This window comes from Ochotona princeps, chromosome 3 (assembly GCF_030435755.1).
Source record: "Ochotona princeps isolate mOchPri1 chromosome 3, mOchPri1.hap1, whole genome shotgun sequence".
In the NCBI taxonomy this organism is placed as follows: domain Eukaryota; kingdom Metazoa; phylum Chordata; class Mammalia; order Lagomorpha; family Ochotonidae; genus Ochotona; species Ochotona princeps.
In genome coordinates, this window is record NC_080834.1 from 79,180,320 (window position 1) to 79,206,167 (window position 25,848).

Below are 25,848 nucleotides of genomic sequence, written 5' to 3' on the forward strand. Positions count from 1 at the left end.
CCAGCCCCCCTCCCCCCGCCCCTCCCCGCCCCTCCCCGCCCCTCCCGCGGCCGCCGCTCGGAGAGCGCACAGCCTAGCCTGAGTGCCCCGCGCGCCCGCCCCTCGCCTTCCCGTCCGCCAATCGTGCCTCGGGGTGGCTGCCGCGGTAGCCAATCAGGAGCCGGAACGCCGTTGCGCTAGGCTAGAGGGCGGGAGGAGGTGGAGGGAAAACCGAGCCTGGAAGCGGCCTCGGGCGGCCCAATGAGGAGAGCCTGGGGGCGGAGGTGTGCAAGCTGGGTTGAAGGAACAGGAAATATTCTTAAAGGTAGAGTGACGGGCAGGAAGGAAAGCCAGTACGTGAATGGGAAAGAGGTGGGCCTGGTTCCTTAAAGGGGACGCGTGGAAAACCGGGAAAAGGTGTCTCAAACTTCTTTTGTATCTGGCTCTCTGGCTTTGCCTGTCGTTCGGTGCGAGTTAGCAAGTGGGAAATCTGAGGAGGAAGAGGCGCGGCAGCCTTTCGGAACGACTGAGCGGGAAGGCGGGAGGATGCCTGAGCGAGCTGTGAGGGGGAAGAGACGGGGATCCAGATGTCCCCGACTTCCTTTCCCTGAAGATCGCCGCCGACGTGACGCCGCTCTTGTTCGAAGGCTGTGGGCTGCCTACGAACGCCTTTTATTTGGCACCACTCGCAGACTCCTGCGAGCCGAGGGCAGTGTTCAGAAATGTGCTCGGGTCTGCGCTGCTGGCGGAAGGAAGTCTACAGCACCGGGCGGGTGGCACAAAGCTCGGACATGGGCGTGTGAAATCGTGCCACACAGAAAAGCGTCTTCTCCAGGGTGAGATTGGAGCCCTGAGATCGCTGTCACACGTCCACTTCCCCAGTTCCGCTTGCATTTCATAATACCACCCACCCCACCCCATCCTGTGCTAAAATAGGTGTCCCATTCCTAGTGGTGGTAGGATTTCCAAGTCCTTCCATAGCCAGGTTTGGAAATATCCCAGATCTTAGGTGTCCATAGACGAGGTAACTTCTCCAAACACACAGGGCGAAGCATGATGGAATTAGCTGAACCGATGTACCAGAGTAGTCAGAAAGTCATCAGTTGCTACTCATTCTTGTACAGTAGTTGGAAGAACTAGGACAGATCTTTGATACTGTTGTAGACTGTGGCATTAATTAACACTAAATTTTATTTCTTCTGTGTAGGCACATGAAGCTTTAGTTGGCTTTGGCACACCCAAATCAAACCTTTGGATAATTAAGACAGCATAATTCAGAGGCACAATGGTAATGGTTAATACCCCCAACCCCGCTATGAAATTGCATAGTATTAGTATGTGCAGCTGTAGGAAATGATGTGCTCTGTGGTCAGAATATGTAAGGTATTCTGGTTAGCAAATAATCATGTATGACATGCATGAGTTCCTAAACAACTGTGATGTGCTAGTTTTAAAAGAAAACCACAAAAACTATAAATTCACGCAACTGAATTTGGGACCGCTATTACACACACACACACACTTTAGTATGATCCCAGCACAGTTTCGAAGTGGAAAATAACAATAATCTGCTTGATAAAGGGCAGGATGTTAGTTCTTGAATTTTTCTTATTTCCTAACTGAAGCTTGGGATCTTTAACTGCAGCCATACCACGTTGGCTCATGATGTTATTAATCACATCAGGCTTATTTGGTGGGCGGCTGGCATATGCTTACAATGCTTATACTGATTTTTTTTTTTTTTTAAGTTAAACTGGTCATTGTCCTGTGCAAGTTCATTTTTCACACAGTGACTCATTTCCAGCCACATGCTGGAGAGCCTCGAGTGGCATTAAGACTGTCCGCACTTTCTACAAGTGGCTGTGGATATCTGGTTATTTCACCACACACTTTGTATCCTGTGATGGATGAGGGACCAAGGAAGGGGGCCTGAGGACAGCCGTGGCAAGATTTGGGAGCCCTCATTTGTGTGTCGTCCTGGGAATCCATGCGAGCAGAGCCTGCATGCACCCCTCTGATCCCCTTGCGCAGACGCCAGTGTGGGACTCGCCCTGAGGTATGCAGGGCCAAGGGTCCTACGACGGCTGGAACGCATTTAGAGCCATGCTGGACGGCTTTGGCTGCCTCCCTCCCTCACTTGGTGCTCCTTTTCTCTGACCTGCAAATTCCCTGCGGACTCTAGGAGCCCATCTCACAGTTCCTTTTGAATTTGAATGATTAAGGTCCTTTCTGGAGACAGGTGAGGTGCACACATTCTCACTCAGCCTGCAAATTGCTCCTAATCCTCCAGACTTCGCTTTGTTCCCGAGGTCTTTATACATTAAATTCTAACTTCTAGAATTTTATAGCAATAAAATCTATGTAAACTTTTATATCTTAGCTCATTTAGTGCACATGTTTAATTTACCTACTTGCCTGCGTACTTTTGTAATTCACTATCTTCAGTAATTGTGTTGATACAGCATACACCTATCACCTTTTGGTGGGAAAATATCTTGGTTTTAATTGTTACAAATAAACATTAATGTCCATCTCTGTGGATGCAGGCTTTTACTTATTTTTCTCTACTAAATTCTTTTCAAAGTTAAGGTAAAATGAAGATCCTTCATTTTAGGAAGGCAAAGACTTCCAACTAACCCAAGAATTCTATTTGAGCTAGTTTCAGCAAGGCCATGAACTTCACTTGCTTTGTTCACTACCACTCCCCACGGTTTAGAACAGGCAGTCCTTGGGGCAGACATTGAGACACATGCTGCAACACTAGCATCCCATGTTGAGTACAGGCTTCTGCACTTCTGCAATGGGTCTGGGACAGCAATGATGGCCCAAAACTTGGGATCCTGCAATCCTGTGGGAGACCGGGATGCACACCTGGCTTTGGCCTAGTCCATTCCCAGATGATGCAGCTATCTGGGAAGTGATCCATAGATGAAGATGTCTCTCACTGTAACAGAGCTTTAAAAAAAAAATGCTTAGGGGCCCAGCAGCTAAAGTCCTTGCCTTGAATGCCCCGGGATCCCATATGGGCGCCGGTTCTAATCCCGGCAGATCCACTTCCCATCCAGCACTCTGCTTGTGGCCTGGGAAAGCAGTTGAGGACAGCCCAAGGTTTTGGGACCCTGCCTGCGTGGGAGACCCGGAAGAGTTTCTTGGTTCCCGGTTTCAGATCGGCGCAGCACCGGCCGTTGTGGTCACTTGGGGAGTGAATCATTGCACGGAAGATCTTCCTCTCTGTATATCTGACTTTGTAATGAAATAAATCTTTTTTAAAAATGCGTAATCCATTTGTGAGAACAAATTACAACCATTGCATCTAGTACACCTACATAATCTCACAAAGAGAAAATGCTATCAGCAGACCATAGTAAAATGTCTTTGGAGGTTCTTGAAAAAGTACTCTATTAACTGTGTAATGAAGACTATCATATCCAGTAGCATGTTGTTTAACTTCATAGCATTATAAATTTGTTTTTCTTTTAATGGTTTTTCACTTGAGAGGATTACAGACATGTCCAGATGTGAGGACACGTTGCAGGATGCATCTCTACTTCTGGACCAAGGATGGACTCCCAGTAAAACTGCTGGATGTGTCATGACACTGGGATGCTGGACTCTCTGCCATTGTCCGTGTCCACAATGATGGACTTCATGACTGTTTATGAGGAACTATACTGTTATAATGATATGGGGGAACATAGTAAGGGAGGGGATAGGGAAAATCCCAGGGTCTATGGAACTGTATCATAAAATGATAATAAAAAAGATAAAAAAGTGCTCACCTAAAATCAACTTCTTAAAAAGTACTTGTTTTTTATATGTGTTAAAATTTCACTTGTATTAAGCATATTTATATAGTTCCTAACAAGCTTATTACACTTAACATAAGATTGCTAGAAAGCCATCCTTATGAAGGAATTCCAATACTAAGCAATATGTTTTCATAAGGATAAGAGATCTTAATGAGCTCAAAATTGTTCAAAGAAAATTTTCTAAGTACATATCCTTAAAGGTTTAGGCCATTTAGATGTCAGGGAGCTCCGCATTGTTTTTGAGGACAGCAAACGAGTAAAACTGGGCTCCACTCCCAATCTTCCCCTTGGAAGCACCAGCATCCCATAAAGGTGCCAGTTCCTGGAATACCCACTTCACTTCCCATCCAGATTCCTGCTTACAAATTGGGAAAGCAGTAGAGAATGGCCCAAAACCTTGGGACCTGGCGATCATACATAGACCAGTAAGAAGCTCCTGGCTTTAGACTGGCTCAGCTAGTCACTGCAGCCATTTGGAAAGTGAAACCAGTGAATGGGGAACCTGCTTCTCCTTGGCTCTGTAAATCTGCCTTGCCAATAAAAATAAATAAATAAATCTTTACAAATTATGCCATCCAGAGTATCTCCCCAAATGACAGATTCAGGCTTTTATCACAATCGTAAGCCTTTTCCCTCCCTTATGGTTGCATTTATTTGGTAGTATTTTTAAGTTCTTGTGGGTCAACCTTGGACACAAAGACCAAGGTTTCTCAATCCAGGGCTTTCTGCCACAGTAGTTATTCCTTGAAAAATTCCCATAGGCTCACTGCTTCTACTTTTGAACACAGTACCTAAGTTCTCTGAAATACTCAAAACTGCCAACTAAAAAAGCCACCAATCTGAGTTTCCTCTCTTTAAAATGAGCTACAGGTACTTGTAGATCATTCCTTTTCTTTTATATTCTGAATTGTGATGTAGTGCAGTGCTTTCCTAAAGAAATGCTAACCTGTATGCGGGAAATAACACTTGAGAGACTAACACAGCATAACTTCCCCAATTATCCTGCCTTGGTAGTCAACATAGCATTTCCCAGAGTGAGTGGTGTGAGACAGCCTCCTAAAAGACCTCATCAAACTTCTATCTTAATATTCATATCCTTGTTATTCCCTCCCACACTGTACCAGGCTGGTACAATGGTTGCCAAGTATGACTGTAGACTACGACAGATATAAAGTCATCTGGGACTAAAGAGTATGTTTCTGCTTATTCTCCTGGACCACTGGCAGAGGCCAGATGGCAGCTGTCACTCAAGCAGTCCTACAGAATGATCCACAGCGAGGAAGAGAGGAACCTTATTGCCATGTGAGTAAGCCATCTTTAAGTGATTCCTGCAGTGCTTGTCAACACTGTAAGCTGATACAATACTGGATGACAACTTGACTGCAACCTTATGAACTCTCGGAGCAAAACCATTCAGCTAACTGCTGCTCATTCCTGTCTCAGTGTAGGATTAAGGGGGGAGGGGGAACCTCGTGGGATAATTTGTTTTAAGCAGATAAATTCCAGAATATGTTAAGAAGTGTTAAGACATAATAGCAAAGATCAGTCACTGTTTCTCAAATGCAATCAGAAAAATTCCCGTTTCAATAGCTTTGAGCACAGATTAAATTTTGAGCTAATTTTCCTAAAGATATAATTTTAAATTCACATTTGATATTCAGGAAAACATCAGCTTCAAGTCAACTATGAACTCCTTCCTCACATAGAAAAAGAAAAACTGCGAATGTTATCTATACACAGTAATTTGCAGTCTAAAGCGTTACATCATACTCAAAATGTCATACTCAAAATATAGTAGCAGGACAGCTCCTCAGATCTGTTTTTCTCTCATTAGGATCAAACTGCAGATGATGTTGGATAGTTCTATCAAGTTCCAAAAGGTGTGAAAAGGGTAACTTGATTTACACCTGGATGGCTTTAGTGAAATGTGAAATAACAATACACAGTAACTATATTGAGCACAGCACGATTTTCCTTGATATCCAGACACCACAGATCACTACCAGAACATCACATAAGTTTATTTTAGATGTAACAGCAATGTTAAAATTGACAAATTTAATCTTTTCTGCACCAAGTAAACTTAGCCGTTAGATTTTTTTAAAGTTATCCCCTCCAAAAAACTGAGGGAGCTTTTCTTTTTCTACCACCACACATCAGTTTCCCAATAGTTCTCTTTTTGGAGGGCTTTCAATTGAGGAGCAATTGCCTTTGAGATGTAGTTCAGAACTTCTTTCCCAAAATGAAAACTAATCTGGACAAATTATATATTGCATAGATTCTCTACAGATGCTTTTTGTTAGAACCCAAATGGAAATAATCTATAGTAAAATTTTAGCTCACAGTAAAAACTACCTGTCCTAAAAAATATGATGTAAATATACCGTGATCTTCCAGTTAACAAGAACTGTTTGACTTCAAAGATAATTTTTCTCACATATCAAAATAACCAAATCAACATGGGACATTACATTAGTCACTACTGATTCATAGATATATGAACTAGACTTAGCTTCTACCTTTTCCATCTCCTCTTCCTCTGTAAGTGGAAGTTTGATGTACAACAATAAATCCTTTACAAACATTTACAACTTAGGACAAGTCACTGAGTAGTGTGAAAAAAGAAAATCTATAATAGGGTGCCTAAAACATTCAATTCAAAATTTATTTTTTTCCTCCTTAAATAACGTGTACTTTAACTATGAGGCAGCTATTCGGTTTTTCAATAACATTTAGGGATACATTCAAAGGACTGATTACAGTCCAGGTGAAATGGTTGTAGAAATAGAGGCAGTGTCATTACATATCAAAATCTACTTTGATATCTGGAAGTTTACAAAAAGGCTGAGTTCTTCAAATTAATTATGCCTTCTCTGACTCAAACTCTCTTTTCTTGGCAAGAGCAAATTGAAACTTACTCATGAAGGTAAAGGTGCTTACTACTAAGATTTTCTTCTAGATTTAGACTGTTCAAAAGTTTAAGAAACTGATACCCAGGAAACCAGTACAGTCCTTTCTACATTTAGCTATATGGAGATCAGAAACCTATAAATTCACCCATCAACTAATTTTTTCTGTATTATTCTTGGCACTCAAGACTGATAGTCTACTGTACTTTGTACTTTCACATTCTCAAACATAAAGTTAAGGTAATAAAGTGTACATAAACGCTTTGCATAATAACGGTCATTTAACACATCTGGAGATGAGACTTTTATATCAGCATTTGTATAACAGGATAAATATTGTGATATTCCATTCAAAGCCAAAGCTCTGTTCTCCAACAAGAACAATTTTTTTGGGTCATCAGTACTGGTAATCTGTTTGAAATGGAAGGAAAACATGAATATTTCAGACATCTCCTTAGAGAAAGTTACCAATCTGTCAAAGTCTCTCCTTAAGCTCCAGAGAACTATCTGGCACACACCAGTCCTGTCAGTAGAGGTCACAGTGACATCTGCTCACTAATACTTTGCATTTCTACATTTGCAACAAAAGAAGCACTATGTTTAATAACTCCCCTTATCCCAAATCCTTAAACTCAATGCGTATGCAGAGTCTAAGCAAATCTGGGATCTTCTCCAACAGATAAGGAATAGCACAGCTGTGTTACTCTCAAAAATACTGTCTAGATATTCTTACCGATTAGCAAATGATTGGTGGTCACACTTATAACAGCCTGCATTTATCGATGCTAAATGCATTTACTGTGCCACAAGTACACCTAACCTTCCTTTCAGTTTTTTTTTTTTATGTCAAAGAAACATCTGCAACAGGATTATTTAAGGGTATTGACCTATAAAGACATCAACTCCATTTTGAATACTAAACTATCACTGTATTTACTGAAGAAAAAGAATAGGAGAAATAAAATTTGAATCACAACAAACCTCTTTAGGTCAGTTAAAGGCCATATTTTCTAGCTGGGATATTAAAACAAAATTAATCTCGCCAGCCCAACTGTTAAAGTTAATGCCACTAGTAATAATCAACAGCAGGAAAACCAAACCTGCAAGCAACCAGCCCACTCCAGCAGAAAAGCAATACTTAAACCAAAGTATACTACTACTTACCCATACTGCCCCATCCACCAAGAGAAGAAATAAATTGCTTTTAGGAACCAAAATAAGCTTTAGTATTTCTTACAAGGATAGCAATGGTTCAACTCCTGAGAGTGAGAGAAGGTGGAGTGAAGGCAATGTCAAGGGATTATTATCCCACAGTCCTGAAAAATGCAAAGTACCACAAACACACTAAACGTGTCCATGACTTAGAAAACAAGATATTGCTGCTACTTCTTTTGTCTTCTGAAATAAGTTTTTGTAGGCTCTGCCCTTCAATGTGAAAGCAGGACATTCAAACAAAAATTAGCTAAAAAGTTCAAAATCATTTGACACCCAGATTTTTGGGACCATACATCTTACATATCTACCTTCTCTTTCCTTCAATCAAACCACCTCACAAAAATAAGAGAACTAAAACAATCCAAACATGATTTTTTTAAGTCATTGAAAGAACAAACTTTTACAGGAAAGAGGAAAAGAAAAACAAGAAAAAGGAAGGAAGAAAGCTAAAAGAAAGGATTAGGGGGAATCAATGGGCCTCTCTTTTATTTGGCGACAAGCAAGTGCAAGAAAGTTCATTTGTCATTTGCTCAGTTGTCTATCTTTTGCACATCAGAATTCTGACCAGAAGGGACTTTGAGGTTTTTCTGTAGTACGTGAGCATCAGCTGGCTCTATCCTCTTATAGTAGTTCTTCTTTGTCTCAATAATCTCAAAGCCAAACTTCCTGTAGAAATCAATTGCCGACTCATTGCTGATCTGAACATGCCTGAAGTACATGAGCAGGGAAAAAAAGTTAAAATGTATTAGTTTTGAACTGTTTTCCACAAAGTGTCAAATTGCTTTGAGCTGGAATTCTGTAGACATTGGGTTACATTTTCTTTATAGTTATCAGCACTCACAAAAGATCAGTTATTTATTGCAGGAAAGTTTTGAATGACAATTTTATGATTTTAACCTAGTCCCTACATTTCAATACAGATGGCTGAGATTAAAAAGGCTCAGAATTAGTGTTTACACCTGCAACCAAAAAAGTGTAAAGTATCTTCAATATATTTTTTAATTGAAAAAGACTCAATTTGAAATGGATTTAAAAAGAGATGATTCAAAGCCCATATTAACATCTTCAGAAAACATGAAAATTAGGACCTCAAATGCCTATCTCCTCCTTCTAATGGAAACATCATGCTATACTCTGAAAATATTACATAGCCTTGAGAGAAAAATATGATTTCAGTTAGATAATCTAATTTTGATGAATAAATTCTACTACAAATAAGCACACTACTGACAGCCTGGAGGAAAATCCAAGTACATACAGCATACAATGAAAGAAGTAGTATTAATGTTTTTATCATGCAACATCTGAGTTTTAACCTGGTTTCATTCCTAACTTCGGAACTCTAATCTGAATATAGTACAGCAATATCAAGTTTCTAATCAATTTATTAAAACACAGAACACTTTGTAAGTACTATAATTAGCCCTTTATATATACCAGTTCTATACTCACAGATTCAACCAATCAGGGATGGAAAATATTTAAAAAGAAAAAAGAACAACAGTACTTTTCCCATTATTATTTCCTCAGATCGCTGGTTTCTCAGAGTGGTCCTTGAACCAATTCCCCTGAGAACACTTAGATCAACTATACTGCCACAGTGTTTCCAAAAACACAAAGAAATGATCCTGTTTTAAATCTCACTAGAGATTTCCCTCACCAACTGATTAAATAAACTCTTTAAAGAACACTGAATATTATTTTACTTACAGATAAATGTTGTCAAAAGTGCCATCTTTCTCACAGATGTTTAAGACATGATTTAACATTTTCGTCCCTATTAGACATTGGGAACAAGAACAAGTTATAAGTAAATATCCTCATAAATCAACATCTTAATTATAGACACATCTATTTGACATCTTAACCATAATTCAAAAGCCTTTCCCCATTTTCTTTTAAGGAATAACATACTTACTAATAGTTAAGTATATTAACAATGTTTCTTAAAAGAAGCTTAAGAAACATAAGAATTGTACCTATTCCTAGCCTTCGGTAAGGTGCCAGACATCCTAGTGTCATGATGTACAGCCTCTTCTGATTCTGTGAATGATCCACCCTACAGCACACCGCACCCACAGCAATATCGTTGAAATAGGCTGTGACAGAAAATATAAGTATTAAAGTTCACACAGCAAATACAGTGCTTAATTCCTTCCCTTTGCAAAGAAACAAACTATTGGTGTCAGCATTTAATTTTATCAGTTATCCTAAGAATATTAATGACCTCGAAACTTGTACTCTTGCAGGAAATTAAAGCATCCTCTCAAGTAAAACTAAATGAAAATACACAGATACATAGAAAAAAAAACCCAAACATTCAATATTTCACTTTAAAATTCAAGTATTTTATCTTGATTTCTCTGAAACATTCCTCAAAATGTAGAGCATTCCATTTCCTTATTTGTTAAGTAAGGATACTGTATTAGTTCTTTCAGGTCTGGTATTTAAAAATAGAGTTCAGGAACACTGAAGAAGTGAGGGAAAAACCATATACCAAGTTTTGCTAGTTCTCCAACCTCCAGCACATCCTTGTAGAACTTGTCATTGTAACTGACTGGAAAGATGACTTGGTTCAATCTCTTCAACTGTTTAATATTGTGTGGGGTCACGTCTCCCAGCTCGATCCGGCTACTGGAACAAATCAAAATGTACTCAATAAAATATAATTAGCACCACTCATTTAAAATGAAAACCTTAACAACAACGTGTCCCAAACACTTATATTTGAATTGTGGAAACTTCACTGGATAAATGACTGAATGACATCCACTACTTTTATAATGTTAAAAAATACTGAAGGAAGTGTCCACGGATGAAGAACCAAGGAAAGCAAGCTACCCCTATATTGCTAAAGGGATCTCTATTAACATTAGTAAATCTAACCTTTTCACACTGAATTTGTATTCCTGTGAACATCACCACTTATTAAGAACTTCTGTCATTCTATCAAACCTCTACTCATAGTTTTCATATAATATACGTGCATAATAAAGGATAAATGTAGTAAACAACTACTTGAAAAAGAGATAATTACCATAAATTTTAAAGCTTCCCTACAGTTCAAAGCTCAGAAAAATTCAGATCCATCTACTGAGTATTGAAAAGATGAATGCTATCTAAAATTGTCAAAATTAGCAAATGGTATCTGACATGCTGCAGATGAGAATGTAAACTGAGGGAACGAGGATAACTCAGTAACATGGACTAAGAAGCTGAAACGGCATATTCCCTTTGTCCAAGTAATCAGCCTCTTACAATTTTACTCCAAGAAAATCATTCAAGTAGCTGTAACTACGTACTTTCTATTCTGCAACAAAGAGGTATTGTTCAAAATTTACATTATGGACATCCATACACTTTTTCAGAACCAGAATCCTCTAGATTTATGAATTTATATTTTGAAAAAAAAAATCAGTCTGAGCATTTCTAACACATGTAATCAAAATAACTGGTTTCATGAGACAAAAAATTAAAAGTTTCAGATCATCAGCAATAAAACCTTTTCACTTTAGAGTTAAAAAGGGACTTTTAAATAACTCATGTTCACTATTTCTGTAAAGGTTGATTAAATGTAACAAAGCAAACCCAAAGATCTGCACAATTTTTCCACTGCCAGTTCTACAGTAGTGTTGTCTAAATATGTTATATGCCTTTTCAAACATCCTAACGGTAGATGATAATCTAAAAGGAGAATTAAGACAAATTGAAAAATAAAGGAATGTTCACAAAAGCTTGTAGTAGGGCCTGGCAGCGTGGCCTAGCGGCTAAAGTCCTTGCCTTGAACGCACCAGGATCCCATATGGGCTCTGGTTCCAATCCCGGCAGCTCCACTTCCCATCCAGCTCCCTGCCTGTGGCCTGGGAAAGCAGTGGAGGACGGCCCAAAGACTTGGGACCCTTCTCCCGTGTGATAGACCTGGAGGAAGATCCTGGCTCCTGGCTTCGGATCGGCACAGCACCGGCCGTAGCGGCTCACTTTGTGGAGTGACTCATCGGACGAAAGATCTTCCTCTCTGTCTCTCCTCCTCTCTGTATATCTGACTTTGTAATGAAAACAAAAAAAAAGCTTGTAGTGTATATAGTGACTCAAGAATCTCAAATCACAGCACCTGTTGCTTCCAATCCAGCTCTCCATCAATGTGTCTGGGAATGCACCTGAAAATGGCCCAAATACTTAGGTCCCTGCCACTCACAAGAAACTTGGGTGAGATCTAGGCTTCTAGCATTGGCTTGGCCCAACCCTGGTTGTTCCCATTTGGGAAGTGAGCTAGCAGGCAAAAGGAGCAAGTGTGTGCATGTTCAAATAAAATTAAATAAATAAATAAAGTTTCTATTACGTTGAGAAGAACAAAGAAAACAAGAATGAATCATTTGGAATAAACAGCTTAATGTCTCCCTAATTAAAACAGAGAGGCATGTATCTTTTAGAAAAGTACACCATCACAGAAATTATTTAGCAAAACAAGTTTAACCGGGAAGAGCATGACCAGAAATGAGTTATATACTTTCTGAGTGTTTTATGTAGGTGTGTATATATATGTGTATATACACTATCTATCTATCTAGAGAGAGATGTTCAAACAAAATTGTGATATTACAAACATGTAATATCTCACTCGCACACACACACACATATATCTATATATAGAGAGAGGTGTTTAAACAAAATTGTGATATTACAAACATGTAGTTGTTTTTTGGCTAAGCTTGATTCCTGCCATGTCATTAGAACATGCTACACAATTTCAAAACATCTATTAAACTTAACATTATCAACAAAATTAAACTTTAAATATAGTTTAACATGAAATGTCTGACTGAAGCAAAATACTTCTGTAATTCTATCACTTAGTACAAAATTATTTTAAGATGTGGATTTTCTAAATATATCACAGCAATGTCACCAACTTCTAAGTATAATTTAGCAAAGAACATGTAGTATGAAACACAAGCCAATGAGGAAATCGCAGAAATAAAGAAAATGAGACGATCAGACTACATACTCCACAGGCTTTTAGAAGTTAAAACCACTTCAAATATAAAAGGAAATCCAAAGTCGCTAGAGAAAAAAACCTAATAGCAAAGCTTTAAAGAAGTTTGTGACCTGGGGCACTGCAAGTTACACAGTTGCTTGCAATATAAAAAACTGCACATTAGGAAAAAACACTTATGGCTTCAAAAAATTTATCTTCCTATTTCCATGAACCTTTTGAAGTACCCTTGTATTAAAATGAGAGCACACTACAGAGCTAAATTTGTGGCTTCTCCTGCTTTACTCATTTATCTACTTAGTCCTTATTGCCACCAGACTTTACAATTCTAATCACAGAAAACCGAAACCAGCAGCTATTAAAGGGATTATCCTCTTAGCTCAAGGAAATTTGTGATACTTGGTTTTTTTTTTAATTTCAAATTGTGGACCCAGTGTAATGGCTCCATGGCTAAATCCTCCCCTTGCAAGTGCTGGGACCCCATATGAGCGCTGGTTCATGTCCTGGCTGCTCTACTTCCCAGCCAGCTCCCTGCTTGTGGCCTGGGAAAACAGTAGAGGACAGCACAAAGCCTTACAAACTGTACCTGCATGGGAGACCTGGAAAATGATCCTGGCTCCTGGCTTTGCATCAGCTCAGCTTTGGTCATTGTGGCCACTTGGAGAGTAAACTAGTAGATGGAAGATCTTTGTCTCTCCTTTCCTCTGTAAATCTGCCTTTCCATTGAAAACTAAATCGTAGAAAAAATTGCAGATCATTAGTCAAATTTAAGATACTTCAGGCCTCCATAGTCAAATTTTCAGAGTACACATCTAAAAGTGGGAAAGGCTGTGACTACATGTGACACAGCAATTGTAAACATGCCTATACACATTTGTATTAAATCCTCGGATTTGGAAAATACAGCTACTTGCCTGTCTCTTTATAGAGCCCATTAGCTATTAATCTGTGTCAGCAAGTTCAGTTTGCTATACAGTCAATCTCGATAACACAATAGTTGGGATTACAACATGGACGTAGAAAACATTTGCCTTAGAAAAGCGGAATAAGATAAAACAATGCATGCTGGAGTGGGTGTTTCAGGACAGGCTAAGCTACTACCTGGAATGACAGCCTAGCCTATCAATGGTAGTACTCTTACCTTCCTTTTAATGCATTGGGGAAACACCAGATAATGGCCCAAGTTTTTACATCCCTGTCATTCATACAGGAGACCCACATAAATTCTGGGATCTTGGCTTCACTCTGGCCCAGACCCAGCTGTTGCAAGCATTGTGGAACAAACCATTAAGTGAAATATGTCTGCTTCTGTCACTCTCCCTTTCAAATAAGTAAACAAAGAAATCTTAAAAAAAAAAAAAAAAAAAAAGAATGCTAAGTTTTAGCATAGCAATATAATTAGTAGTATCAGAGCAGGTACTTAGCTTAGTAGGATATCCATGTCCCATACTGGAGTGCCTAGGTTAGATTTCTGGTTCAGGTTCAAATAAGTGGGTTCCTGACACCCACATAACAGACTGGATTCCAGATCTGACTAGTCCCAGTAACTGGAGACATGTGGGGATTAACATGTCATCTACCTCTCAAAAGCAAATCAAAACAGCAAAAGAAAAAATGGAGCCAATGCAGTGGTACAACAGATAATCCTCTGCCTAAAGTGTTGGCTTTTCATTTGAGTGCTGGTTTGAGTCTCAGCTGCTCCACTTTTTAATAAAAAGATTTTTAAAAAATTTTTATTTGAAAGACAGATTTACACAGACAGAAGTAGAGACACAGAGATCTTCCACTAACTGGTTCACTCACCAAAGGTTGCAACAGCCAGAGCTGAACCCATTTAAAGCTAGGAGCATTGTTCCTGTTCTCCCACGTGGTTGCATGAGCCAAAGAACTTGAGCCATCCTCCACGGCTTTCCACAGCCATCAGCAGGAAGCTGGATTAGAAGTAGAGCAGCCAGGACAGAACTGGGGCCCAAATGTGATGCCCACACCACAAGCAGAAATGAATCCTACAATATCTGCACCAGCCCAGCTGCTTGCTCCATTTCTGATTCAGCTCCTTCTGATGGCCTGGGAAAGCAGAGGAGGATGAGCCAAGTGCTTGGTCCCTGCACCCGCATTAGATCCAGAAGCTCCCGGCTAACAGCTTTGGAACAGCCCAGCTCATCACTGTAACCGTTTGGGGAGTGAACCAGTGGATGGATAATCTCTCTCTCCAACCCCTCTTTCTGTAACTCTTTCAAGTAAAATAAATCTTCAAAGAAACAAACAAAAGCATTGTCTCAATCCATTATCTACTGCTGTTGTAATAGTCTAGGTAGTAAATAAAACTTGTTTATAATCTCATGGTACTCAGGAACAGAAGTCCAAGAATGCCAAGAATGACAGGCATAACAGAGTAAGGGTCTTCAACCATGCCCTCCAGTTGTAAGGACCTCAATGTATTAATCCCCTCTTAAAGGCCTCACCTTTCTTTAATTTATTTGAAGGGTGAAGTGATGGGGTACTTGGGAGTGGAGTGAGACAGACATCTTCCATCCACTGACTGACTCCGTAAATGGCCACAACAGATTGGGGTAGGCTTATGCCACTCCAGGAGGCTCAAACTCCACCTAGGTTTTCCACATGGTATTGGCAATCAAAGTACTAGAGCTATTACCTGCTGCTTCCTAAGGAGTGCATAAGGAGCAAGCTGGAATAAGAAGCAGAGCAGGAATCAAAACCTAAGCACTTTGCTATAGGATGTGGGCTTCTTAACTGTGGGTCACTTACCACTTGTAAGCCCCACCTTTCAACACTGTTAGAATCGGTTGAAATAGGATGTATTTTGACTTGAATTTTGGAGAAGACATTCAAACCATATCAAGTACCCAAATACTCAGCTGTTAACGATAATGCCAATTTTATTCATTTTACTCAGAATTGTAAAGACAAATTGAATAGCAATATTCTAAAGTGCCACAAGATGGGGATATGACTCTACAAACGCGGGACTTTCTCTGTACAAACTGACTTTTGAAGTTGTATAGCACAAAGTGAAAATGAAATATATAAAGAACTTAGAGATCATTTGACTCTTACAATAATCCAGTCATGGATGTTAAGTAATTTGTCCAAAATCACACAGAACAAGTTGGGGGGGTGTCATAATTCCTACTCTCTTCCTTTTTTAAAAAAGATATATTTTATTTTTATTGGAAAGTCAGATATACAGAGAGCAGGAGAGACAAAGAGAAAGATCTTCCATCTGCTGGTTCACTCTCCAAATGGCCCCAATGGCCAGAGCTGTGCCGATCTGAAGCCAGGAACCCACAGCCTCTTCCAGGTCTCCTACATGGGTGCAGGGTCCCAATGTTTTTGGCCATCCTTGACTGCTCTCCCAGGCCACAAGTATGGAGCTGGATGGGAAGCGGGGCCGCTGGGACTAGAACCTGTGCCCGTACGGTATCTCAGCATGTGCAAGGCGAGGCCACCAGGCTACCACGCCAGGTCCAAAAAACTTTGGTTTTATGAAATGGCCTAGCACAGCATTACTAAATACAAATTTAATTACAACCATATATGTAATTCAAACTTTTTCTAGTATCCACATTAACAAGACAAAAAACTTCAGGAGAGATCACAGAAATAACACTGTACAGGAGAAATGCAATTTCAGCCACATGTTATTCCAAATTGCCTAGTATCAACATTAACACAAAAAGAGGAAAAATGATTACATGTGCAAGCAAAATAAAACCAATTATGAATATTTTTGTGTCAAGTGTTAAAAATCCAGTTTACTATGCTTAACAGCACATCAATCCGGGTGCTCCTCTTCCTCAAAACCATTTGATGTATCTATTTGAAAAAATGTACATTTAAGAGTTATTCAGTAACTTCAGGCATATACAAAGCACACTAAAAGTTCCTCTACAGCAAATAACTGTATTAGGATTAACACCTTGCCAAAAAGTATGTAATAAGTTTAAATATATGACAAAACAGGAAAAATAAAGCAAGGTTGGGTGACAGCACTACTGAAAAATGTTGTAGCCATAAATGTAATCCATCACATTTTCATTTTCATGACTGAAGTTATTTTTTAAGATAGACTTATTTTTATTGCAAAGTCAGATCTACAGAGAGGAGGAAAGACCGAGAGGAAGATCATCCATCCAATGATTCACTCCCTAAGTGACTACAACAGCCGGAGCTGCACCAATCTGAAGCCAGGAGCCAGGAATTTCCTCTTCCGGGGGTCTCCTACATGGGTGCAGGGTCTCAAGGCTTTGGGCCATCCTCGACTGCTTTCCCAGGTAACAAGCAGGGAGCTGGAAGGGAAGTGGGGGTCGCTGGGATTAGAACCGGTGCCCATATGGCATCTTGGTGCTTTGAAGGCAAAGACTTAAGCTGCTAGGTGCTGCCGGGCTCAATGAAAGTTATTTCCATTGGTTGCCATTTGTAGTTTATTGGTTACTGCAGGTTGTTGCTTTATGTAAGATTTTCAAGAAGACTTCAGCTGACAAAACACTTAATGCACAACAATAAACAATAACAGGAATATATACATTGGACGAATAACAATAAATAAGTATATTTCTTCAGATGTTGCAAAGCTGAAAGTCACAGCTAATACTTGGAAGAAAAAGCTGTGAGTCAAAGGATTTCCAAATACAGCCTAAGAAAATGTAACAGAGAAAATAATCTGGCATGGCAAAAGCACTGTTGTTTTGAAAGAATGCTTTATGAAAGATAATACTTTATGTATTACTTCCATGAGGAGATTTCAACTAACACTCAATGCACAACAATACAAACTACAACAGGAATACGTATTTTAGACCAATAACAACAGCAGTTCCATTTCTCCCTTTACTAATCACAGGTACAATAATATTCAATAGTAGTCAGGATACTGAAATTCCATTTTTTTCTTTCCTTTAGCAGTACAATGAAGTGGGCAAGGCTCTGTGTAGACTTTGGTCTTTGCGTGCACTAGACAAAGGCAGGACAAAGTACGGAAGGTGGCTGGACATAAGAGTATTTCTCATGGCGAGGCTGCTCACATTCTCTCCTACCAGAGATGGTTGCTCAGAGGGGTCAGACATTGATAGAGTAATTGCTTGTTGGCATGCTTGCCAAGTCCAATGAAGACAAATAATATACCTAACACACTTACAAACAAGCCAGAAATATTAGGAAAGAATTAACCCATTTTTTAAAAAAGATTTACTTTTTTATTGGAAAGAGAAAAGGAGAGAGCGAGAGGAAGACCTTCCATCTATTGACTCACTCCCCAAGTGGCCTCAACAGCTGCAGCTGAGTCAATCCTAAGCTAGGAGCCAGTAGCTTCTTTTGAGTCTCCTGCATGAGTGTAGGGTGCAGGGTCTGAAGGCTTTGGGATGTCCTCGACTGTTTTTCCAGGCCACAAGCAGGGAGCTGGATGGGAAGCAGTGATACCAAGATACCAATCAGGGCCCATATGGGATCCCAGAGCATGCCAGGCGAGGACTTTAGCTGCTAGGCTACCATGCTGGGCCCAAGAATTAAGCCATTTTTAAAGATCATTTTATTTCATTTTGCAAAGCAGAGAGAGAGAGCTCTCCCATCTATTGGTTTAGTTCTCAAGTGCCAAAGTGCAGAGTTAGGCCAAGCCAAAATTCAGGAACTCTATGCAGGTCTCTCACATTAAAAGTAGGAACTCAATTATTTCAGCCACTATCTGCTGCATCTCAGATTGCATGGATACTCATGCTCAGGCGTTTTTACATGCAACATGGGTGCCCTGAGAAACATCCAGTACCACAGAGATCTTAAATAAAGTCAAGGTTAAGCCCTAAGTGTTAAGGCAACTTGTCATAGCAGGCAATATTTGGACAGCAGGCTGTTTAACAAATGCCTGATTCTCACAGAAAATACTATCAGGTATTACTTTGCGAAAAGTTATGCTTGGTGAGATTGAGCTGGTAAAAACATATTGAATTACAAAGAAATTATATGTTGAGAAATTATGTACATGAGAGATATCACAAAGCTTTTTATTAGAACTCAAAGTCATCCATACCAGACAGGGGGAATCATGTTGGCTTTATCTGGCACGTAGAAACATTTTCATTTTTCAAGCTGTGGAGCTCCAAAGAACATCCTGTTCTAGTTTGATATTAATTATTCCCCCTATATTAGGTTTTCAAAGGCAGCCACAACATGTACAAGTCTGTGTAGCACAGTGATTTGCTTACATTCAGCAGGCTGGGCGGCTGACAAAGGTGTTCCCAGAAACAGCTTCTCCTGAGGCCTCTTTCTTGGTTTGCCTAACCCAGAAATTCCTGACTAACTTGTGCTCACAGCTTTATCATTAGTTCTCTATAATTCTGAGAGACCATACCAGTAATGGCAGCATAGCACAAGCCACCAATGCATACCTGAATAAGTAACATTTAATTTCTAAATTTAATCTTCATTAACATATGCAAATATCTGATCTTATGCATTATGGAATAGCTATACCTGATCATGACATTTTATAAGTCCCACTCACGTCTTCTTTATATTTGAACGCTACATCTGTTTTTTAAACAATTGTGATACCAGTAGGTTATAGCAATTTATCTCAACACTACAAAGTACTTGCTAAAATTCAGTATTTTAATGGACAAATCACAAATTACTGGTTCTACAAAAATATGAACTGCAAGTTAATAGAAAATGGTCAAATGCTACATGGGCCTCCTCAGCTCTTTTATTTTCACTGACAAAAACAGCAATATAGCTTTTTAATACACATAAAACAACCCCATGTAATAAACACATTAAGAGATACAAAATATTTCTAGACTCGTTTCCCACTGCATAATCTTTCACCTTATGTTTACATTCTAGCAACATTTGATCAAAATGGCCTCCTTTCAATGATTCATGGTCCTGTGTTTCTACCACCGCTATACCTGGTTTCCCACCTGCATTCCTATCTTGCTAAAGACATTCTTACCAGGGCAAATTTGCACTTCTTTACTACAATTCAAGGGTGAACCGATTTTATCTTCTATTACACTCACATCAATCATGATTGTCTGTGTGGAACTTGGCTGAATATCACCTTCCTTAGGGAGGAACAGGCAGGAACAAGCAGATTATCACCTACAAATTCAAGCTACAATCTCCCAGATTCTCATGAATAAGCAACTTCAGTACAAGTAAAGCAACATCTCTTAATACTCAAATTTCAAGATACAAACATACCTTGTAGTTAAAAACTGTAAATGTATCTACTACAGAGAAAAGAAAAACACATCCCAACACAATGGAATGTTCTACTGCTACCACTCCCACAAATTACAGTTGTTAAAATATAAAGACAGGGGTGTGTCACCTTTGTAGTGTAGCACCTTAAGCGGAGGCCTGAGATGCCTGCATCCCATGTGAATGCCAGTTCGAATTCTGTCTTCTCCAATTCCAATCCAGCTCCCTGCTGATGTACCCGGGGAAGCAGAAGATGGCCCAAGTCTTGGGCTCCTGCATTGCTTGGGAGATGGAGAGGCAACTCCTGACCCACTCAGCTCCAGATGTTGTGGCCATTTAAGGAATGAACCAGCAGATGAAAGAACTCTCTGTAACTCTGCCTCAAGTAATTTTTTTAAAAATGTAACTAAAATACAAAATGAAATGGAATAGCAAGTTAATCCCTCCTCCGTGTGCCAGTCTCTCATGAGTACCATTTCTAGTCCCAAGCTGCTCCACTTCCCATCCAGCTCTCTGATAAAGGCCTGAGAGAGTAGTGCAGGATGGCTCCAGTCTTTGACCCTGCACTCATATGAAAGACCAGGAGGGGAATCCCGGCTCCCAACTTCTTACCAGCCCTGCTCTGGCCACTGCAGCCATTTGGGGAACGAACCAGCAGATGGAAGATCTTTTTCCCCTCTTTCCAGCTCTTTCAAGTAAACAATAACTTTTTTAAAAAAGATTTATTCATTTTTATTGAAAAGTCAGCTATACAGAGAGGAGCAGAGACAGAGGAAGATCTTTCGTCCGATGATTCACTCCCCAAAGTGAGTGCAATGGCCAGTGCTGTGCCCATACGAAGCCAGGAGCCAGGAACCTCCTCCAGGTCTCCCACACGGGTGCAGGGTCCCAAGGCTTTGGGCCATCCTCAACTGCTTTCCCAGGTCACAAGCAGGGAGCTGGATGGGAAGTGGAGCTGCTGGGATTAGAACCGGAGCCCACATGGGATCCTGGACGTACAAGGCGAGGACCTTAACCAATGCGCTATCGCGCCAAGCCCTAGACAATAACTCTTTAAAAATTTACATATATATATTTTATAAAAAGATTAATAAGTTTTAAAAGTTCAAAAGAGTCCACATTAAGCTACCTTTTCCAACACCAAATCATATTGCCAATTAGAGTCACAGCTGCTCAACTTTGAATTCAGCTTCCTGCTGAATTCTCTGCTGGGAAAGCAAAGACCAAAAAAGTACTTTCATCTCTGCCACTAATGTGACAGGCCAGGATGGAGTTCCTGAATACTTCCTCCGCCTGACGGAGATCTGGCTGCTGTGGCCAATGGGTTAACAATCAGTGGATGAACACCTATCTAACCCTCTGCCCTTCAACAGACAAGAATGTGCAATGTGCAAATGGACTGATCTGAGAGTTCTGCAGTTTCATTTCATATACTTTAACTCACTGTTCAGAAATAATATACAATAATTACAATTTCATTAAAAACCCACATAATTATAACCAGCTTCACTTTCACAGGTTGTTCCAAATCAACAGGACACTAGCCACATTACACATGGTGATAAAACCCAAGGACTTAATTGTCTTTCAAACAATTTAGTGCACACTGTGCTCATTTGTTCAGTGCCTTAGATACAGATTCTATTCTTATGAAATTATGCTAAAAGTTCACACTAAAAATAATTGTGCTCCCAATCCTAACCATTGAACTATACAGGTGAGGCCTCTTCATTTCTGGTTGCTTTACAAACATTATTATTCTTGACTCACAAGCTTCACGTCCCCTTTAACTCTAGCCAGTTAGCTCATTTCTAGGGATCTGTTACTGGGTTACACATAAGCATCCATTTGAAATAAGACAATTGGTATCTGAGTATCTTGAGAACAGATTGCGAATATCACTGACTCCATTTCTATGCCCAAGTATGTACCTGAAAGAACACCACACCCCATGAAGACAGCTAGATCAAAAACTTTAAACAGTCACAATAATTACTTAGAGTCCTCTTTTATAAAAATCACAGCACAACTTCAACACTAATAACTTCTCAACTTTATTACTTTGACAGAACAAGACAAACGTGTGCAGTGTCCCTGGTAACATAAACAGGAAAGACAGCAGTCATACTTAATCAATATCGTCTACTAGAAAAACACGGCTTTCACAATACAGTGGATCACAGAGAAAGCTCAACTTGCTAAACCATGATTCAGGTGGCAGACGTAATACCCACACTCAGTAGTGCCTAACTGGAACTCTGCAGAACTCCGAAATAATATAGGTATTGTGAAAATTTGTTTCCTAAACTGGAAGGATTCTTTACACAAATATACAATTAGCCACTGGAATGAGTATCTGGAGTGTAGAGCAAAACGGCAATAAAGTAACTTGTTTCAGATTCAGGATCAAATTAAACTGCTTTAGGCAGCATGAGATTATCTAGAAAACTTATTTTACTCTCAAGCCGCTGGACAGTTTCAAATATTCACTAATTTACTGTCCAACTACCATTCTTCGATGGTCTTACGTTAATAGAGAAGAACAAAAACAACAGCCAGCATTCCACTGCTTTACCATTTACAAGCTTCTATTGCTTGTAGGGCCAAGCTCCCGAAGTGCCGATTCGGGCACTGCTGTGAGCACAATGCTATGTAATGTACCGGAACAACAGAAAAGGTAAGCAGGCCTTGGAGACAAACAATCCTTGATTTAAGAGGGAAAGGCTCGAACGCTCCTTCCAGCCCAGGACACCCTCACGCCCCTCGGGGGGCCAACAGTCAACGCCTGAAGCAACAGCTCCACCTACTGACCCGCAGCACCTCCTCCAACGTCGGGGCACCCCGAGTCCCCGCAGCGCGCGCGCTCCCCCTCCTCCACCCGCTCCGACCCAACCCAAATCCAGTTGAGTCACTAGCTCTTCACACTCCTCCCCGGGCTCTTTATTCCCAAACCCTTCTCCAGAAGATTCTGCAGAGCTCCCAAGGCTGAACAAAACGCAAAGGTTGTCAGAGCCTGGAGACTCCCCCTCACCCCCCGCTCCAGTGCCGAGCCTGCATCCGAGATGGAGGACAAACAGGCTCCCTTCCATCTCAAGCGGCGGGCTGGAGGCTGGGCTCGGCCGGGCGGTCCGGGGCAGGAGGCCCCAGGCCTCGCAGTGCGCTGCCCGCTCGGCCCACGCCCGGCCCTCCGGGCGGGAATCCTCCACTCCCGGGCTCCCGCCTCCGTCCGCCCCGGCAGTCAGACCGGCCCGAGCCTCCGCCCCCCTCTGGAAAAGCCGAAAACCCCTCTCCGTCCGCCCCGGGCTCCCGTCCTTCCGTCCTTCGTTCCAAGGGCCTCGGCCCTTCCACCCCGCCGGCTGGGCCGTGCCCGGCTGTCCTGCCTCACCCTTTCATCTTCCCCGCCTGCTGAGGCCGTCGTTCCCGCCGCCGCCGTCGTCGTCGTCTTCTCCGCCGCCTAGAGCTCGCAGCCTCGCCCTGCGCTCGGGCCGCTCGATACCCCCCAGCCGGCCTCCTCGCTCGCGGCGGAGCGGCGGACAGAGCCCGCGAGCGTCGAGCGCGGCCCTGAGCCTCCGGAGGGGCTGGGACGGGTCTCCCGCCGCCGCGAGGGCGCCTGCGCTGCTCCCACACGTGCACCCAGGCCACCAGGCTCCCGCCCGCCGCCGCCAGCAGGACCCGCCGCCGCGCGCTGGCCTTTCAGCCCGCCCCTCAGCGCGCCGGCGCGGCGGCCGCCCCGCGCGCAGCCGCAGTCCCCACCGCCCCGCCCCCTCTGCGCCCGCCCTCCATCTTGGCTCCGGGCCTGCGGGCTTCGCGCTCAGGACGGCGCAACCGCTGGTGGCTTGCCCGGCAGGCCGTGGCGGCGAAATCCAGCCTTTTCCGCCCCTGCGTTGTCTCTCCCAAACCAGTCAGTTCAGGATGTCCCGACCCTGTTCTTTCCAGATTGACCTGCAAATGCTTTGCTTTTGTTTTTCTAATAGGGCTTTGTAACGCAGGTGTTTGAAACTAAGGTGACATGCTTTCACGTGATGAACAGCCGGCCGGACGCCCTGGTTGCTCGCGGCACGCCGTTGTTAAAGAACGCGTGACGGGCCCATGGCTCCCTGCCCGGGACTCGAACCGCGGGCCACAGGGGAGCGTGGGACGACACTGCCATTTCCGCTCCCGGGAGCGAGGCCTGGACGTCACTTCCTTAGCCATGCACTTTAACCCTTGCCCTCCGCACTTTCTCCCTAGCGTTTGACAACCCAATCTTTAGGAAAAACCTTAAGTGTAGTTTGTGTTCGGACCGCTAGAGAATCCGTCTAGGCGAGACCCCGAACAGTCCAGTCTCCCACCTCCCCACGACTGGAGGCGGCGGGGCGGGGCCGGCGGTCACGTGACGGGCGGAGCTGGAGTCACGTGGCTGGCCGGGCCCGCCCCTCCCCCGCAGCTGAAGACGTCCCCTCCCGCAGTGACGGAGCCTCCGGGTCTGCGATCCGTCCTGCTTCTGCACCTCGCGCTCCCGCAGGTGAGTGGCGGCCGGTAAACCGGGGGCTGGTGGGGACGGTGCCGGGGGTGGCCAGGGGAGGACGGGCCGTGTGAGCCGTCCCGCCCGCTGTCACTCGGACGTGGGCAGAGCGCTCGTGTCTCCAGGTCTCCTGACCTCGGTCCTCCCGTCCCCTCCCCCCAACACGGCCTCGGTGGGCCCCCCCACCACCACCTGGGGCTTGGTTGGGGGAGTGAATGCGGTCATTCCAGTTCCCGATTTGGAATGTGCGGGACTCGGTGTAGTCAGGGTTGCTTCATCCGTTTCTAGGGGCTTGCACCCTCCCGAGGTGCGTATTCCTTGGTAAGGGTCCCCCCCAGCCCGCAGCCGGCGCTGAGGAGCCAGCACGTAGGCAGAACCCTGGAGGCGGGGGCGTCTCCTGTGAGACTGGCTCGGTAGGGAATGTCACTGATGGGGCCCTCACTGCGGAGTCACGCGAAAGCTTCCCTCCGAACGGGCGCTCTGGGTAATCCTGACAGTCGGGTCCCACATCCTTGCGGGAGAGTGTTCCCAGGCTTTTGTAGGACTGGCAGGGCGAGAGCAAGTCTGTGAGGAAGAGGACGGTTGGAACCGCGGGTGTGGGAACTGCGACATTCTTGACTGAATGGGGAAGCGTGGGGAGGTGGTGCTGCAGCGTGAGGGCTGCAGGCAGCTCGGGCCAGCATAGGGACAAGTGTCGGGGTTTTCTTGAAAGGGAAGCGGGACGGGCTAGAAATTAAAATAAACCAGATCTGTTTGTGAGATTCTTGGTAAGAAGGCGTAGGTACTGTTAATTTCATGTTCTCTTTCCCAGCATCCTTTTTTTCCCCTCCCCACTACTGTGTTCCTCTAAAATCCTGATTGCCACTCCCAGTCAGTCCCATGATGAGCTTTGTGGCATATGTGTGTTGAGGTAACACCTTCATCTATCCTTAGCTTTCTGCAGTTGGAAAACTCCAAATGACCTCTTGCTTTGATGAATAATGTTTTGTGAAAAACACAGACACTGTTTTGCCTAGGTTTTTGCCCAGCCTGTTCTGTGTGTGCTTTAGTAGGCTGTTTTGAACCCAAACAGAAGGCTTCCATTTCTGGGTTAAAGTCTAATTGTTTGTACTACCAACTCAGAAAGTTCCTTGTTTCTTTTACATTGAAAAGGGTAATAAGGAGGACATATTTGATATTTATTATAATTTTTATTAAAATGAAAAATTCATATTCTCAGCT

At 42.4% G+C, this 25,848-nt stretch overlaps 2 protein-coding genes across 3 annotated transcripts in view; one reads left to right on the forward strand and one right to left on the reverse strand.

The window, feature by feature from the left end:
- Window positions 1–5,788: 5,788 nt before the first annotated feature.
- NAA50 (N-alpha-acetyltransferase 50, NatE catalytic subunit) lies at window positions 5,789–23,847 on the reverse strand. 2 transcript variants are annotated; one of them, XM_058661905.1, is made up of 5 exons: window positions 23,509–23,847; window positions 10,410–10,543; window positions 9,892–10,011; window positions 9,623–9,689; window positions 5,789–8,620 (listed from the first exon to the last, which is right to left on the reverse strand). In XM_058661905.1, exons 1-5 carry the CDS (start codon window positions 23,514–23,516, stop codon window positions 8,443–8,445), a joined length of 507 nt encoding a protein of 168 aa, XP_058517888.1. In that variant the 5' UTR covers window positions 23,517–23,847; the 3' UTR covers window positions 5,789–8,442. The 2 variants fall into 2 exon arrangements, with proteins under 2 accessions (XP_058517888.1, XP_058517887.1); XM_058661904.1 differs by having other exon boundaries at window positions 10,410–10,546; window positions 23,509–23,845.
- Window positions 23,848–24,484: 637 nt separating this feature from the next.
- The window catches only part of ATP6V1A (ATPase H+ transporting V1 subunit A), a 46,592-nt gene continuing 45,228 nt past the window's right edge, over window positions 24,485–25,848 (forward strand). The window contains exon 1 of the mRNA XM_004577893.3: window positions 24,485–24,627. The gene's annotated coding sequence lies outside the window, so the exon portion shown is untranslated. The remainder of the gene's footprint in view (window positions 24,628–25,848) is intronic.